At 36.4% G+C, this 16,299-nt stretch overlaps 1 protein-coding gene across 1 annotated transcript in view; it reads left to right on the forward strand.

The window, feature by feature from the left end:
* RNGTT (RNA guanylyltransferase and 5'-phosphatase) overlaps nucleotides 1-16,299 on the forward strand; it is a 325,730-nt gene that overhangs the window by 88,763 nt on the left and 220,668 nt on the right. The window contains exon 10 of the mRNA XM_039232163.1: nucleotides 1,339-1,474. Within this exon, the coding sequence (XP_039088094.1) occupies nucleotides 1,339-1,474 (136 nt within the window). The remainder of the gene's footprint in view (nucleotides 1-1,338; nucleotides 1,475-16,299) is intronic.

Below are 16,299 nucleotides of genomic sequence, written 5' to 3' on the forward strand. Positions count from 1 at the left end.
CTTCATCCTATTTGTCGCACACTTCTTTTACCTTAATCAGCTCTCCCATTTCTCCTCTCCTCTCCTAAACGTGTGTATTTGCTCTTCAAAACACATATTTATGGGAAACAAATTATCTTGTTATATTAACCTCTGTTATGTTACCTTCCATCTTTTCATTTAAGGTTTCATTGAATGTTTCTTGTACCCTCTGGCCTTAACTTGATTGAGCTCCATCTTTCAGTTGTTGCTTCTTTTTTCTGACATAACTTGTGGACAGGAGGTTGAACAGGTAGGTCAGCATTCTCCATTCTCAGTGGTACATCCAGACTATTACTCTTGCAGTCTTTTAATTAACAGCAAGTAAGAACAACTTAATAAAATAAAGTTATGTTCTTTTGAGTCTTGTGCCTTTTAACTTCCTTATTTATTTCTGTCAATTTTCTCTCCTTTGAAGATTTTGGTACCTGGATATCATTTTCATTTTCACCCCATACAGTACCATTATTCATTTGGTAGCATGGTCTATCCATCTGTGATTTTCTCAACTTGAATCCATTTGGACTTTATTGTTGTATATGATGTGAAGTACAGCTTTGTTCTTGATAATCCACTGATGGGGAAGCAGTGATGGTAACTTGACCATTTGAGGAATGATGGCATTTTGAAGTTTAGAAATTCCCCCATAAGTTGATTGACTCTGAGGAGATAAGGACTGATTAAAAATCCTCAGGAATGTTTAAAATATTTAAAATATTTTGTATTTAATGGTTAATGTAGTTAAGATTTTAATTTTATAGAAACAAATGAGAATTGTACCTGAAATGATATCTGGCTATATTATAATCTTGATTCAAAGAGAGGGGTTAGCTATTATGCTAACTGAAGTGTAAGAGAAAGAACATTGGATAGTTTGAGGTCCAGCCATTTGCAAATCACTTTCTTTTTCTTTTTCCCAGTGCAAAGTGGAGAGAGTAATAACTGATTCATATATTTGTTGGGCTAATAAAATATAATAGTTGCATATAGATGTGTGCGTCTTTTGTAAACTTTGATGTTTAAGATCTAATAAAAATTGGAGAAGCATTCTCTCCTAAAATGGGATATAAGGTTACTCTTCAACATCACATTGTCTCCATAAGAAAAGTTGGATTTTTCTATACTCTGGGTGTTTTTATAGGAAAAAAAATATTTTAAAAATTTAATCTCAATGATAATTGTTGGGGCCAGAAGGTGGGGAATCTAGTGAACATTATTCTGCACAACTATTGTAAGTCTAAGAAAAAAGAACTATTATTTCTTACAACCCTATACTTGAATTATAATGTTAATATTACTTTTTTAATGTTTCATTTACAGGTATATGATGTTGATCGATGGCACAAATGAAGTTTTTATGATTGATAGAGATAATTCCGTGTTTCATGTTTCAAATCTGGAATTTCCATTTCGTAAAGATCTCCGTATACATTTATCAAATACTCTCTTGGATGGGGTAAGTCATAGGGTGTTTTTTTTAAATTAAACTTTGCTGTTTTCTTTTACTTGCAAATTATATTTTTATTCAGTAGGAAACTTATAATCTAGCTTTTTCTTATTTTTTAAAATTGAGGTGTACCTGACATATAAAGAAATAAATCTAGTTTTTTTGTTTTTTTTTTTGTTTTTTTTAAGATTTTTATTTATTTCTAGGAGAGAGAGAGAAAGACAGCGTGAGCAGGTGGAGGGTCAGAGAGAGAGGGAGTCACAGACTGAAACAGGCTCCAGGCTCCGAGCTGGCAGTCAGCACAGAGCCCGACGCAGGGCTCGAACCCACTAACCGCGAGATCATGACCTAAGCGAAAGTCGGACGCTTAACCGACTAAGCCACCCAGGCGCCCCGAAATAAATCTAGTTTTTATTAAGATGTTAAATTTCATTTATCTCTTCATTTTCACTTGATCATTGTCTTGGGTCTGAGAATAAATGAACAAAATTAAATCTTAATTTTTTTTGTTCTTTGTGATTAAAAAAATAATACTTGCTGAAAAGGACTAATTTTATTTTACTATTTAACTTGTCAAAATTGAATTTTAATTAAGTGATACAACATATAACATTTTCCCTTGGCTCTTTGAAGAGAATCATGCCTTTGAAAACAACCAGTGTACTTTTACATTTGAATTTTGAAAGGTAATAAGAAGTTTTCCATTTCAGAAAATCTATATTTAATAATCCATAAAATTACGTGATTGAAAATATTTTAATTTTCCCCCATACAGATTTCTCCTAACCAATTCTGAAAATATTTGTTTATAATAAACAAAATTTAAAATTATATAGAACATTAGAAAAAATCTGGTTTAAAAATCACCTGAACCTACCATTGGAGTAACTTCTGTTACCGTTTTGATGAACATTATTCCAGACTTTTCTCTGTGCCACAGTGTTCAATCTTATGTCTACTTGTGTGGGATGTAACATGCTTTTTTTTTTTTAAATGTTTTTGTTTATTTTTGAGAGAGAGAGAGACAGAGTGTGAGCAGGGGAGTGACATAGAGAGAGGGAGACACAGAATCTGAAGCAGGCTTCAGGCTCTGAGCTCTCAGTACAGAGCCTGATGTGAGGCTCGAACTCACAGACTGGGAGATCATGACCTGAGCCGAAGTTGGACACTCAACTGACTGAGCCACCTAGGTCCCCCTGTAACATTTTTACTAGTAATAGTAACTCAGAACATAGATTCTTTAGGGTAGTTGAGACCCAGTAAGATTCTGAATAATGCTGGAACCTCTGCCTTGGTTAAAATGAATACTCTGGGGACACACACACACACACACACACACACACACACACATACACATACACACACACATTTTGTATGAAGAGAACCAAGTATTACATGTATTTTTGTGATCTTTCTTTTTTCCACATGTAGCAGTTTGTTTTGGACACCTTTCTCACATAAATGTCTGAATGGTGTACTAGTATATATGTAAACAGCTTAATTTGGGGTATACAAAGTATCTTGACTGTGAAAATTTTAGGGGATGCTCTTTAGAAACATGACCCATCTCAATAGCCCAACCACAGCCTAATGAATTAGACTCTCCCAGGGGCCTGAGTATCTGTGCTTTAATAAGTGCGCAAGTGAGAGGTGCCTGGTTGGCTCAGTCATTTAAGCATCCGACTCTTGATGTTGACTCAGGGCATGGTCTCGCGGTTTGTAGGATTGAGTCCTATGCTGGGCTCTTTGCTGATGGAATGGATTTGCTTTGGATTCTCTCTCTCCCGCTCTCTCTTCCCCTCTCCAATACTCTCTCTCTGTCTCTCAAGTAAACTATAAAAAAAAAAAAAGTGCCCAAGTGATTCTAATTAGGCAAGTTTAAGAAACATTTCTGTAATTTTTTAAAATGTTTTATTTATTTCTAGGAGAGAGAGAGACAGAGAGACAGAGTGAGCAGGGGAGGGTCAGAGAGAGAGGGAGTCACAGACTGTGAAACAGGCTCCAGGCTCTGAGCTGGCAGTCAGCACAGAGCCCAACGCAGGGCTCGAACCCACGAACCGCGAGATCATGACCTAAGCGAAAGTCGGACGCTTAACCGACTAAGCCACCCAGGCACCCCTGTAATTTATTAACCAGTCCTTTTTGGCTGGGCATTTTGATTTTTTTTTTGATCTTTTTTTTTTTTTTTTTAAATAAGACACTTGAATGCATATCTTTATATCTTTATCCTTTCACATTTGTGCAGTTTTATAGTTGAGATTCTTAGAGGTGAGATTATAATGTGGTATTAAGAAACTTTTGTTTGTAAGTCACTAAAGTCCAACTTAAAGTAACTGAGGAAAGAAAGAACTCGTTTGACAGAAATCATTGTTTCAGCTTGGACTGCTTCTGGCTAGATCTTGGGGCTCAAAAGATACTGGCCAGTTTCTTTGTTTTTCTTTGCTTTACTTGTCTATTTGGTCTCATTCTGCATGAAGGCTCTTTTACATGAGAAGTAAGTTGCATTATAGTGTAAGCAGAAAGAGAACTCTTTCTCTTCCAACATCCATATGTCAATCCCAGGGAGAACTTCAAAAGGCCTGTCTTAGTTATATATCCATGCAAAGGTGACTGTGGAGGCTGGTCACTCACTGACAGCACTACCACTTGGAGTGCAAGGGGAGTAGTGCTTCTAAGAAAGGGATGGTAGTAGGCTATACCTTGTTCCCCATGCTATGGCATGCCAGTTATAAATATTGACAGGTGTAACTGGTATTCTTCTTTCCAGAAAGTTTGAACACACGCACAGTTCTACCAACCATTTGTGAAGCATGTGTCCATTGTCTTAAACACTAGGTTTTGAAATCTGAATATTTTCTAATTTGATGAGAGAAAGACTTTTTTCTATTTTATGGGACAGTAAAGCATAGTGGTTAAGAGCCCTAACACTTTTTTTTTTTTAGTATACTTGTAGAGTTTATTATTTTTTCTTTCATAGTTTATTGTCAAGTTGGTTTCCATAAAACACCCAGTGCTCATCCCAATAAATGCCCTCCTCAATGCCCATCACCGCCCCCACCCCCGCCCAGCCCCAGTCAGCCCTCTGTTTGTTCTCAATATTCAGGAGTCTTTCATGGTTTGCCTCTCTCTCTCCCCAACTATTTTTTCCCCTTGTCCTCCCCTATGGTCCTCTGTTAAGTTTCTACTGATCTACTTATAAGTGAAAACATATGGTATCTGTCTTTCTCTGCCTGACTTATTTCACTCAGCATAACATCATCGAGTTCCATAAGAGCCCTAACTCTTAACTGATGGTGCCTTACTGGCTTTATCAGTTATTTTATGAAGGATTTAAATTATTTACTCAGTTTCTTCATCTGTAGTGAAGGGAAGCTAAAAACAGTACTTAGATTTTGGTGTTGTGAAGATTAAGTTGGATAGTGCATAAAGTGCTGCTGATAAGAGTGTCTGAGACAGAGAAAATAAATGTTTTCCTCTTTTTGCATTTATATGAATTGTTAATGGGGTTTAATTTTTTTTTTTTTTTACTTCTTTATGAGTTATTTTATTTCTTCTGTGAGTTGCTGGCTCAGATCCTTTATATGTTTTTTGATTGGGTTTTCACCTTTTTCTTACTGATTTATAAGAAGTTTTTGTCCATTATGGTATTTCTTACATGGATATTGAAAAAAGTGTATTTTACTTTTTGGTGTTTTCTGCGTCACAAGTTTAAATTTATATAGGCAAATTTATGTATGTAAAATTACAAACGTAAGTTTTTTTTTAATGTTTATTTTAGGAGAGAGGGAGGGAGCATGCTGTGTGAGAGGGGGAGGGGCAGAAAGAGAAGGAGGAAGGGAGAGAGAGAACCCCAACCAGGGTAAGAGCAGAGCCTGACATGGGGCTTGATCCCACCACTGTACGATCATGACCTGAGCCAAAATCAAGAGCTGGACGCTAATCCACCTGAGCCATGCAGGCACATCTTAGTTTTTAATATTTGACTTTTGTTACGTTTTAGGAAATTTTTACTTATGTTTCTTCCTATTCATATTTTTACTTTACAATTATTATAATACCCACCTGTATTTCCTTTCTGTACTTGTATGGTTTTATTTGTATATCTAAATACATTTGAGTATCTGAAATATTGAAATACATTTTAATAAAAGGAGTAAGATAAGGGTATGATTTTATTTATTTCCAAATGTCTAAACTGTTGTCTCAACACCATTCAGCTAATCCATTTTTCGTTTTTTGTTGTGTCTGTTTTTCCTTTTGAATTAGATAATATTATTTTTATTGTATAGTGGGTTCCCTTATGTATCATTGTTCCTTTCTTGATTTGTTTTTTCATTCCATTAATATTTTGGTCTTTCAGTGGTAGTTTTAGGTTGATTTTAATCCTGTGACTTTAGCCTACAGGATTCATGTTTCATGTTTGACAGTCCAGGTGCACCCAGTCTCCTGGCCATTCTGAGGTTTGCTGCTTAGAATTTGCTCTCTTTAGCTTTTGGGTGAATAGACTATTTGATTAAGAAGTTAGGCTATACTTCATGTGCAAATCTGTGCAACAATAAGCTTACACTTTTCTCTGCAGAGTAATCTTTGGTAGGCTTGTCTTCAGACCGTTCATCTTTCTCTGCTGTGTTAGGTTGTACAGTTTATCTCTTTGCCACACCTTCACTGCCTTTCTTTGGAGGAAAAAGGGACTGAACATCTTTATTATAAAACTTCCCACAACTTCAGGTCTCCCTTTCTATAGGGATACTATTTCCATGTAAAAAATTTCCAAACTTTTTTCAATGTTGAATCTTTTTCATGAGCCAGATTGAGTAATATGTAGCTAATAATTCTCTGGAATTTGTATGAGAATGTTTTTTTTGTCTTAAATCAGATGAAATTTGCTCCTTTTTCTGGCTTTTATCCACTATTGGGATGACAGGGAGTGGCTTGTGAATGTTTACTTAAATTCTCAATGATAGAATGATTCTGATGAAAATCACATGCATAAAATATATATTTGTTTAACAGAGGGAATCCCACTTTCCAAGTGACCTGAATGCTTGTGGCCCCCATCCCGTATGGTTTGTTTTTATTTACTAGCTGGTTATTGGAGTACGCAAACCAGAAGATGGAAGACTGTGATGGGAGAGTAAGATGTTTGAATTAATCACCTTTTTTTCCTTCTTTTTTCTTTTCTCTTTGAGAGAAAGAGAGAGAGACAGTGTGAGCGTGGGAGGAGCAGAGAGAGGGAGACATAGAATCCAAAGTAGGATCCAGGCTCTGAGCTGTCAGCACAGAGCCTGACGCAGGGCTCAAATTCACAAACCATGAGACCATGACCTGAGCTGATGTCGGACACTTAACCGACTGAGCCACCAGGTGCCCCTGAATTAGTCACTTCTGAGATATAGTTTGGGGTGATGAGAAGGTTCAGGATGTGACTGAGGGAGGGGGAGAGGTTGAGATCGTGTGAAGAAGAGCAGTGGAAGTGAGATCAAGGAATGTATTAGGTGGTTCCTAATGTTTGTTGGTAGGAGTCCAGTTTGAAAAGATGACCAGGAGCAGGAACAAAAGGAAGAATGAGGGTAGCATCGTTGGATGGAGTGGCAGAGATGGAGAAGAGTAAACACAGTCACAAAACAAAGAGTTATTTGTACTGTGTACGCTGGGACTGCTAGTAAATTCTCATTCCTGTGGCAGTGCGTAGTAAATGTCATTTTGTAATAAAATGACGCATACATGTATCTGTGTATAAACATTTGTATGTATGTGCATATGTGTAAAATACACACACACACGGTATGACTGGCAGCCCTGGAGTTTTGCTGTTTGAAAGCTGCACAGCCAGTGTGACAGCTCTGGTAGTTAGTTCAAAGGAACAGCAAGAATAGTTTTGTTTTTGTTACCCTCATTTATAATACAGTTTTTTTTTAGCATTATACTTAATAAAATAAAAGGAAGAGAAAGACTTTTAAGTTACAGCATTTGACATAGTTTAGCATAGTTTATCATTGAACTCACAGTTTTAAGTGCCTTTCATGTTCCAGTTGCTGTGCCGAATGCCGAGGGTTGAAAAGAAGGCCTCACCCTTGAGGCATTTTACTGCATTGGGTAGGCGTGGAGAAAAATTGGTAGTGACAGGGGAGACCTTCGAAGAAAACAATAACTTGACTGGTATTTTACAGAAGTCTTGTGATGGTTTGGAGGAGAAATAATTATATCTAGTTAGTTTGGAATGAAGGATGTTTTATAGAGGAATTGGCATTAGTTATGGAAAGATTTCTTTAGAAAGAGATTTTTGTTCGACACTGGCTGAGGGCATTCCAGGTAGGAAATAATGCTTAAAAATTAGATGTTTAACCATCTGCAGATTTAACTGAGCAATACTATTTATTTTCACCCCAAACTTGGACAAATGAAAACTGCATAATAGACTCTTGTGAAGTTTTAAAATAGTAATATGATTCATGATGTCAGTTTACTTGGACCAGAATTATAGTTGCCATATCTGTTTTTCCAGTTAGTTAATTAAAATAGTCCTCTGTAGTTTCCTGTTTCTTCTGCATTTTCATTTGCAAATTGTTTTTGTAAAATTCCAAATCCAAGAATAACTCAAACTACCTAATTGTCTGGCTGTCAGATGTGAGCATTGAAGCTTTTGTTTTGCTCTCTAAATTATGTTCTTTGACCCACAAAATGTGGAAAATAGGAGTTTAGAAATATGGCATTAATTTATTTGAAACAGCCAGTGAAATTCAGTCGATTTTATATTGAGGCCAAGAAGAGAATATAGCAGTTAATCACCAAAGTTAATATCAAGAATCTTGGAAAAATGGCATGTCTGTTCAACTGTTAATGTTTCGTAAGGAATATGCATACTCATTGTTAGAATTTTAGAAAGTCTCTCATAAAGTAGAAAAAATTCAACTGTCAGGAAGAGGTTACATTTTAACATTTTGCTGTATCTTTTAGTCATTTTGTTGTGCCTATAGTTACAGAATGTGCATAATTAAATGTATATAGTTGACATTTAACGTATGCTTTGTATCTGGGGTTCCATCATTTTCCTTTATTCTGAAGAACTGATTTTAAGATTTAAAAAAATTTAGTTTTATTTTTTAAAATTGAAATATAATTCACACACTGTGAAATTCACCCTTTTAAGTTGTATAATTTAGTAGTCTTTAATATAGTCACAAGATTATGCCACCATTGCTGCTAATTCCAGAACATTTTGTCATATAGATGGCCTTAGTTGAATGGATTTCAAGGAATGGATTATCTTTGAGATGAACTTTGGAGGTTTACAGGTTTCCAGAGACCAGTTAATTACTTCCTCTCATTAAAACCCTTCAATGGTTTTCTTGCCTGTAGCATGAAACCCACTATTAAACATAATATTCTGTATATCTGTGTCATGCCCGTATTCCTATGTCTTTGTCATTGTCTTTGATTGTGACCCCTTGAAACATAACCTCCATCTATACTGAGCTTTGGACAGTTTGCTTCAAAACCATTATTTTTCATGCCTTTGTAATACAGTTTGGCTCATCCACTGTCCCTTTCAGGATTCGACTTATGAGTCCCAGCGTCTTACAGACCTTTCTCTTACTCTTCAAGTGGAAATAACTACTTCTCATTAGGCTTATACCATATGCCTTTATTTGGCTGAAACAGCCAAATAGGTCTGTTGTCTCGGTATAGTTAGTAATATATCAGAAGTATTCTGACAATAAGCTACATACTCACTCTGTATGGCCATCTCTCATTAAAACTATAACTCTTTATTGGACCTAGGTACTGCTGTATTTTCTTCTCTTTCTGGGACTCTCCTTTGAAGTAGGGACTGTGGGGCACCTGGGTGGCTTAGTCGGTTAAGCGTCCGACTTTCGCTTAGGTCATGATCTCACGGTTCGTGGGTTCGAGCCCCGCGTCAGGCTCTGTGCTGACTGCCAGCTCGGGCCTGGAGCCTGTTTCAGTCTGTGACTCCCTCTCTCTCTGACCCTCCCCTGCTCGTGCGCTCTCTCTCTCTCTCTCCTAGAAATAAATAAAACATAAAAAAAAATTAAAAAAAAAAATGAAGTAGGGACTGTATGTTTAATTTCTCCAGCAGTTAGAGCTATGTCTAATACATAGTTTGAGTTCAGAAAACACTGGGTGGATAGGTGGAAGGGTGGATATCTGGGATCTTCAGTAAAAGGAATGGAGTATAGAAAAGTACAGAGGATAGAAAAGTCAAACATGCAGGGTTTTTTTTTGTTTTTGTTTTTTTTTTTTAAATGTGCCCACAATGAAGGATTTAAGGTCTAAGTTTCCCACTGCAATACTTATTACCAAAAGACAATGGGGCAATTTCTAACAGATTTCTTGAGCAATATGAAATTCATATATCTTGTAGTTTTCTCTTTTTAAAATGTTTTATTTATTTTTGAGAGAGAAAGAGACAGAGTATGGCAGAGGAATGGCAGAGAGAGAGAGAGAGGCACATAATTTGAAGCTCCAGGCTCTCAGCTGTCAGCACAGAGCCTGATGTGGGGCTTGAACTAGAAGCTGTGAGATCATCACCTGAGTCAAAGTCAGACACTTAACTGACTGAGCCACCCAGGCACCCATCTTGTAGTTTTCTTCAGGTTTTTTTCATGTTTACAGTTTGTTGAGCATCTTTTATCTATAGGTTTACAATTTTCATTAAGAGTAGAATTTTTTTTTTTTACCATTATTTCTACCCTTTACCTGTTTGAAGATTTTGTTATCAATGCTCTTTTCATTTAAAAAAAAAAAAAAAAAGCCTTCTTTCTGTTTTATTTTGGATAGTTTCTATTGCTGTGTCTTCAAGTTCACTAATCTTTTTTTCTGCAATGTCTAAATTGCTGTTCATTGTATTCATAGTATTTTCCACTTCAGGCATTGTAGTTTTTACCTCTGAAAATTCATTTTGAGTCTTTTTTATGTCTTTAATACCTCTGCTTAACTTTTTGGAATATATGGAATACTATTATAATGGTCTTAATTTTCTTGCTAATTCTGACATCTTTCTCAGTTTTGGGCTTATTTTTGGTTGATTTTTCTCCTCATTATGGGTTGTATGTATAGATGTTTTTTGCCTCCTTGCATACCTGTTAATTTTTGACTAGCTGCTAGACACTTAAAATTTTACCTTGTTGGAGATGTTGGTGAAGATGCAGAGAAAGAGGATCTCTTTTGCACTGCTGGTGGAATGCAAACTGGTGCAACTACTCTGGAAAACAGTATGGAGGTTCCTCAAAAAATTAAAAATAGAACTACCCTATGACACAGCAATTGCACTACTAGGTATTTATCCAAGGGATACAGATATGCTATTTTGAAGGGACACATGCACCCCAATGTTTATAGCAGCACTGTATGGAAAGAGCTGAAGTATGGAAAGAGCCCCAATGTCCATTGATGGATGAATGGATAAAGAAGATGTGGTGTCTATATACAATGAAGTATTACTTAGCAATCAAAAAAGAATGCAATCTTACCATTTGCACTATGTTGATGGAACTAGAGGGTATTATGCTAAGTGAAATTAGTCAGGGAAAGACATATAACTTCACTCATATGAGAACTTTAAGATACAAAACAGATGAACATAAGGGAAGGGAAGCAAAAATAATATAAAAACAGGGAAGGGGACAAAACATAAGAGACTCTTAAATATAGAGAGCACACGGAGGGTTGCTGGAGGGGTTGTGGAAAGAGGAATGGGATAAATGAGTAAGGGGCTTAAGGAATCTACTCCTGAAATCATTGTTGCACCATGTGCTAACTTGGATGTAAATTATAAAAAATACATAAATTATATAAAGAAAAAAAAATTAAAAAAAAAACACTCAAAAAATAAATTTTAACTTGTTGGGGCTTGATAGTTTTATATTCCTATAAATATTTTTGAGCTTTGTTGTGGGATGCATTTCATTTACTTGGAACTGGTTTATACTTTTCGAGTCTTGCTTTTAAGATTTGTTAGGTAGAGAAGAGCAGAGTTGGTCTAGGGATAATTAGTCTCTGCTGTTGAGACAAGATCCTTCTGAGTACCCAATGCCCTGTGAATTAATCTGGCTTTTAACAGCAAGCATTATTCCCAACCTTGTCTCAGTGCCTGTATGGTTCCCTCTAAGTCTTTTTAGTGGTTCTTTCCCCAGCCTTGAGTAGTTTCCTCACATTCATGCTCTGTTGAACATTCATGGAAGTTTGTCTTAGGATATTTATATTTCTTTCTTTGCCTCTCTCTCTCTGTCTCTGTCTGTCTCTCATACTCTGCCCTGAGAACTCTAGTCCTCTCGGTCTCCCTGAACAACCTATTCTGTGTGTGTGTGTGTGTGTGTGTGTGTGTGTTTAAATTTAGGGAAACTGCTGAGATTTACCTGGAATCCCCCTGCCTGCTTTAAAGCCCCAGAAACCCATCGGGCAATAAACTGGGACAATTGTAGGGCTCATATAGTTAATTTATTGTGTCCTAAAGATTACTGTCCTTTGTTGTGGCATGTCCAGTGCCTTGGTATTGCTGCCTATATTTTGTCTACTTGGTTTTTTTCAGGCAGGATGGTAAATCTAGTTCCTGATTATCCAGTTTGGTAGACAAGGAAATTATTTTCCCTTATTAACTGTAGTATATTAAAAATTTTTTAAAAATATATACTTGTAAAAACCACATAACATAAAATTTACTGTCTTAACCATTTTTAAGGATGCAGTCCAATAAAGTTAACTATGTGGACATTTTTGTGCAACAGCCCTCCAGAATATTATCTTGTATAATTGAAACTCTGTACCCATTAAACAGCTCCCCATTACCTGTAGCCTGTGACTACCATCATTCTACTTTCTATTTCTGTCATTTTAACTACTTTTGATACCTCATATAAGTGAAATCATATAGGATTTGTCTTTTTGTTACTGGCTTATTTTACATAGCATAATGCCCTCAAGGTTTATACATGTGGCAGCATGTGATAGATTTCCTTTCTTTTCAGAGCTGAATATCATTCTGCCGTATCTGTGTACCACATTTATTTATCCACATATGTGTTGATGGATATTTGGGTTGCTCCCACCTGTTCGCTATTAGAATAATGATGTTATAAACATGAGTGTACAAATACCTCTTCAAAACCCTGCTTTAAGTTCTTGGGATATATACCCAGAGGTGGGATTCCTAGATTATATGGAAGTGCTATTTTTAATTTTTTGAGGGACCTGCCATAGTGCCATAGATCTGCCACTCTTCACAGTGGTTCCACCATTTTACTATCCCAACACCAGTGCCCAGGGGTTCAACTTTTCTTAACTAAAGTTTTAAGCTTACATATTTTATATTCACCTACTTTTCTGTATCCTAGGACAATGATGACAGCTGTGGGGGAGGGGGACATTGTGATGGGGAGGTCATTTGGAAGAACTCAGCCTAGGTATTGGGTCTTTTGTTAGAATCCTTGAGTTCTGGTCTTTTAAAAAAGCTTTTAGTGATGTTTTCTTTAGCTAATTGGGAATCATGTATTATTCCAGTAATGCTCAGGTTATTTCTTCAATTCATTGTGGAGTCCAGGAATCTTTCTTCAGGCAGAAAGAGTATTGTGCTATTTTTATTATTCCAAGCAGGAGAGAGAAAAAAGAAGAAGAGAATAACTACCCAGTTTGCTTCTATCTGTATTTGAGTAGAATAGTGACAATTATTAAGAATTTGTCATTTTATAAGTAGGGCTTCTGGAGATTTGGTGAGCTTGGAGCTGAACTAGGGTGTGCCTTTTTGTTTTACCAGAGTCTTAGTAGTTTTCAGTTTTTTAATGCTTACTTGTATATTTCTTTTTACTTGTTTTGTTTGCTGATATTAAATTTTCCTTTTTGCTATTTTTAATGTCCAAAGGATGGTATGTTGTTGCTAATTTCATCAGGTAATTTCGGAGAAAAATTTGTGATGTCTGCTATCTAAACCTGGAAGTTCACTTAATTTTCATCAATACATTTTTGAAAATAATGAATCCTGTTTTTGGTGCCACCTTGATGGCTTGTAAAATTCTCAGATACAGGTTTTTTTTTTTTTTTTAATGTTTTATTTATTTCTAGGAGAGAGAGAGAGACAGCGTGAGCAGGGGAGGGTCAGAGAGAGAGGGAGTCACAGACTGTGAAACAGGCTCCAGGCTCTGAGCTGGCAGCCAGCACAGAGCCAGACGCGGGGCTCGAACCCACGAACTGCGAGATCATGACCTAAGCGAAAGTCGGACGCTCAACCGACTAAGCCACCCAGGCACCCCCTCAGATACAGGTTTTTAAGGAAAAATATTTCAGTGAACAGTTTAAGATAAAGAAGCGATTTAATTTATGTCGCAGGTTGGGTTCACAATAATAACCATAAATATCTGTAGGTTAACAAATACATATTTGGGAAAGAGATTACTTAGTAAGTTTCTTAGTAAAGTATATTTGTCCTAAATCATTGTGTTCTTTGTAATTTTAGATGGTTGTTTGTAGATTTCCTGTTATGAAATTAAGATAACAAGAACCCTGCTTAGATTTTTAGGAAGAATATGAGAAAAGAAAGAATTTTTGAAATATTTTTGAGAATTAAAATTTTATAAAACACTGCATTATATACCTGATTTAAAAATCATCTTTTTAAATTTAAAAAAATGTTTTTAAGTTTTATTTTTTTCATTATGAGAGAGAGAGAGTATGCAAGCGCATGGGCGAGGCCAGGGGCAGAAAGAGAGGGAGAGGGAGAGAGAATCCCAAACAGGCTCCACACTATCAGCCCAGAGCCTGATGAGAGGCTCAAACTCACCAGTTGTAAGAAATCATGACTAAGAGTCGGATGCTTAACCAGCTGAGCAACTCCAGTGCCCCTCTTTATCTTTTAATGTCCTATATCTCTTTTTTGTCAAGGTGCATAATTTAATTTTTTTAACTTAATTACTGTGATGTGTAATATATTCTCTTGTCTTGTTCCCTTTGATCATATTAGAGGGACATGGGACCAAATAAGACCATATGGCTTACATGGGGATTATATTTATAATAAGGACATCATTTATATGCATAGATTTTATGATTAAAATAATTGACCTGTAACAAAATTTGAAGGAATAATAATTTAACAGATTTATTATTGTTATTTAATATAATTTATTGTCAAGTTGGCTAACATACAGCGTATACAGTGTGCTCTTGGTTTTGGGGGTAGATTCCCATGATTCATCAGTTACATACAACACCTAGTGCTCATCCCAGCAAGTGCCCGCCTCAGTGCTCATTGTTCCCCCATCCACCCTCAGTTTGTTCTCTGTATTTAAGAGTTTCTATGGTTTGCCTCACTCTGTTTGAAATTATTTTCCCCTTTCCCTCCCCCCATGGTTTTCTGTTAAGTTTCTCAAGTTCCACATATGAGTGAAAATATAGCATATCTGTCTTTCTCTGACTATTTCACTCAGCATAATACCCTCCAGTTTCATCCAGATAGCTGCAAATGGCAGGATTTCATTCTTTCTCATTGCCAAGAAGTATTTCATTGTATATATAAACCACATCTTCTTTATCCATTTATCAGTTGATGGACATTTAGGCTCTTTCTGTAATTTGGCTATTGCTGAAAGTGCTGCTGTAAACATTGGGGTATGTGTGCCCATATGAATCACCACCCCTGTATCCTTTGGATAAATTCCAAGTAGTGCTATTGCTGGGTCGTAGGGTAGTTCTAATTTTAGTTTTTTTGAGGAACCTCCACACTGTTTTGCAGAGCAGCTGCACTAGTTTGCATTCCTACCAACTGTGCAAGAGGATTCTCGTTTCTCCACATCCTTGCCAGCATCTGTTGTTTCCTAACTTGTTAATTTTAGCCACTCTGACTGGTGTGAGGTGGTATCTCAGTGTGGTTTTGGTTTGTATTTTCCTGATGGCGAATGACGTTGAGCATTTTTTCAGGTGTCTGTTGGCCATCTGGATGTCTTCTTTGGAAAAGTGTCTATTCATGTCTTTTGCTCATTTCTTCACTGGATTATTTGTGTTTTTGGGTGTTGAGTTTGGCAAGTTCTTTATAGATTTTGGTTACTAACCCTTTATCTGATACATCATTTGCAAATATCTTTTCCCATTCCATTGGTTGCCTTTTAGTTTTGTGGATTGTTTCCTTTGCAGTGCAGAAGCTTGTATCTTGATGAGGTTCCAGTAGTTCACTTTTGCTTTTAATTCCCTTGCCTTTGGAGATGTGTTGAGCAAGAAATTGCTACGGCTAAGGTCAAAGAAGTTGTTGCCTGTTTACACCTCTAGGGTTTTGATGATTTCCCATCCCACATTTAGGTCTTTCATCCCTTTTGAGTTTATTTTTGTGTATGGTATAAGAAAGTGGTCTAATTTCATTCTTTGCATGTTGCTGTCCAGTTCTCCCAGCACCATTTGCTAAAGAGACTGTCTTTTTTCCATTGGATACTCTTTCCATCTTTGTCAAAGATTTGTTGGCCTTACATTTGTGGGTCCAATTCTGGGTTCTCTTTTCTATTCCATTGGCCTATATGTCTGTTTTTGTGCCAGTGCCATGCTGTCTGGATGATTATAGCTTTGTAGTAGAGGCTGAAGCCTGGGATTATGATGCTTCCTGTTTTTGTTTTCTTTATAACATTACTTTGGGTGTTTGGGGTCTTTTGTGGTTCCATACAAATTTTAGGATAGTTTGTTCTAGTTTTGAGAAGAACGCTGTTGCAATTTTGATTGGGATCCATTGAATGTGTTGATTGGTTTGGGTAATATTGACATTTTAACAATATTTATTCTTCCAGTCCATGAGCATGGAATGTTTTTCCATTTCTTTGTGTCTTCTTCAGTTTCCTTCATAA

Source organism: Hyaena hyaena, unplaced genomic scaffold (assembly GCF_003009895.1).
Source record: "Hyaena hyaena isolate Hyena2069 unplaced genomic scaffold, ASM300989v1 scaffold_66, whole genome shotgun sequence".
In the NCBI taxonomy this organism is placed as follows: Eukaryota; Metazoa; Chordata; class Mammalia; order Carnivora; family Hyaenidae; genus Hyaena; species Hyaena hyaena.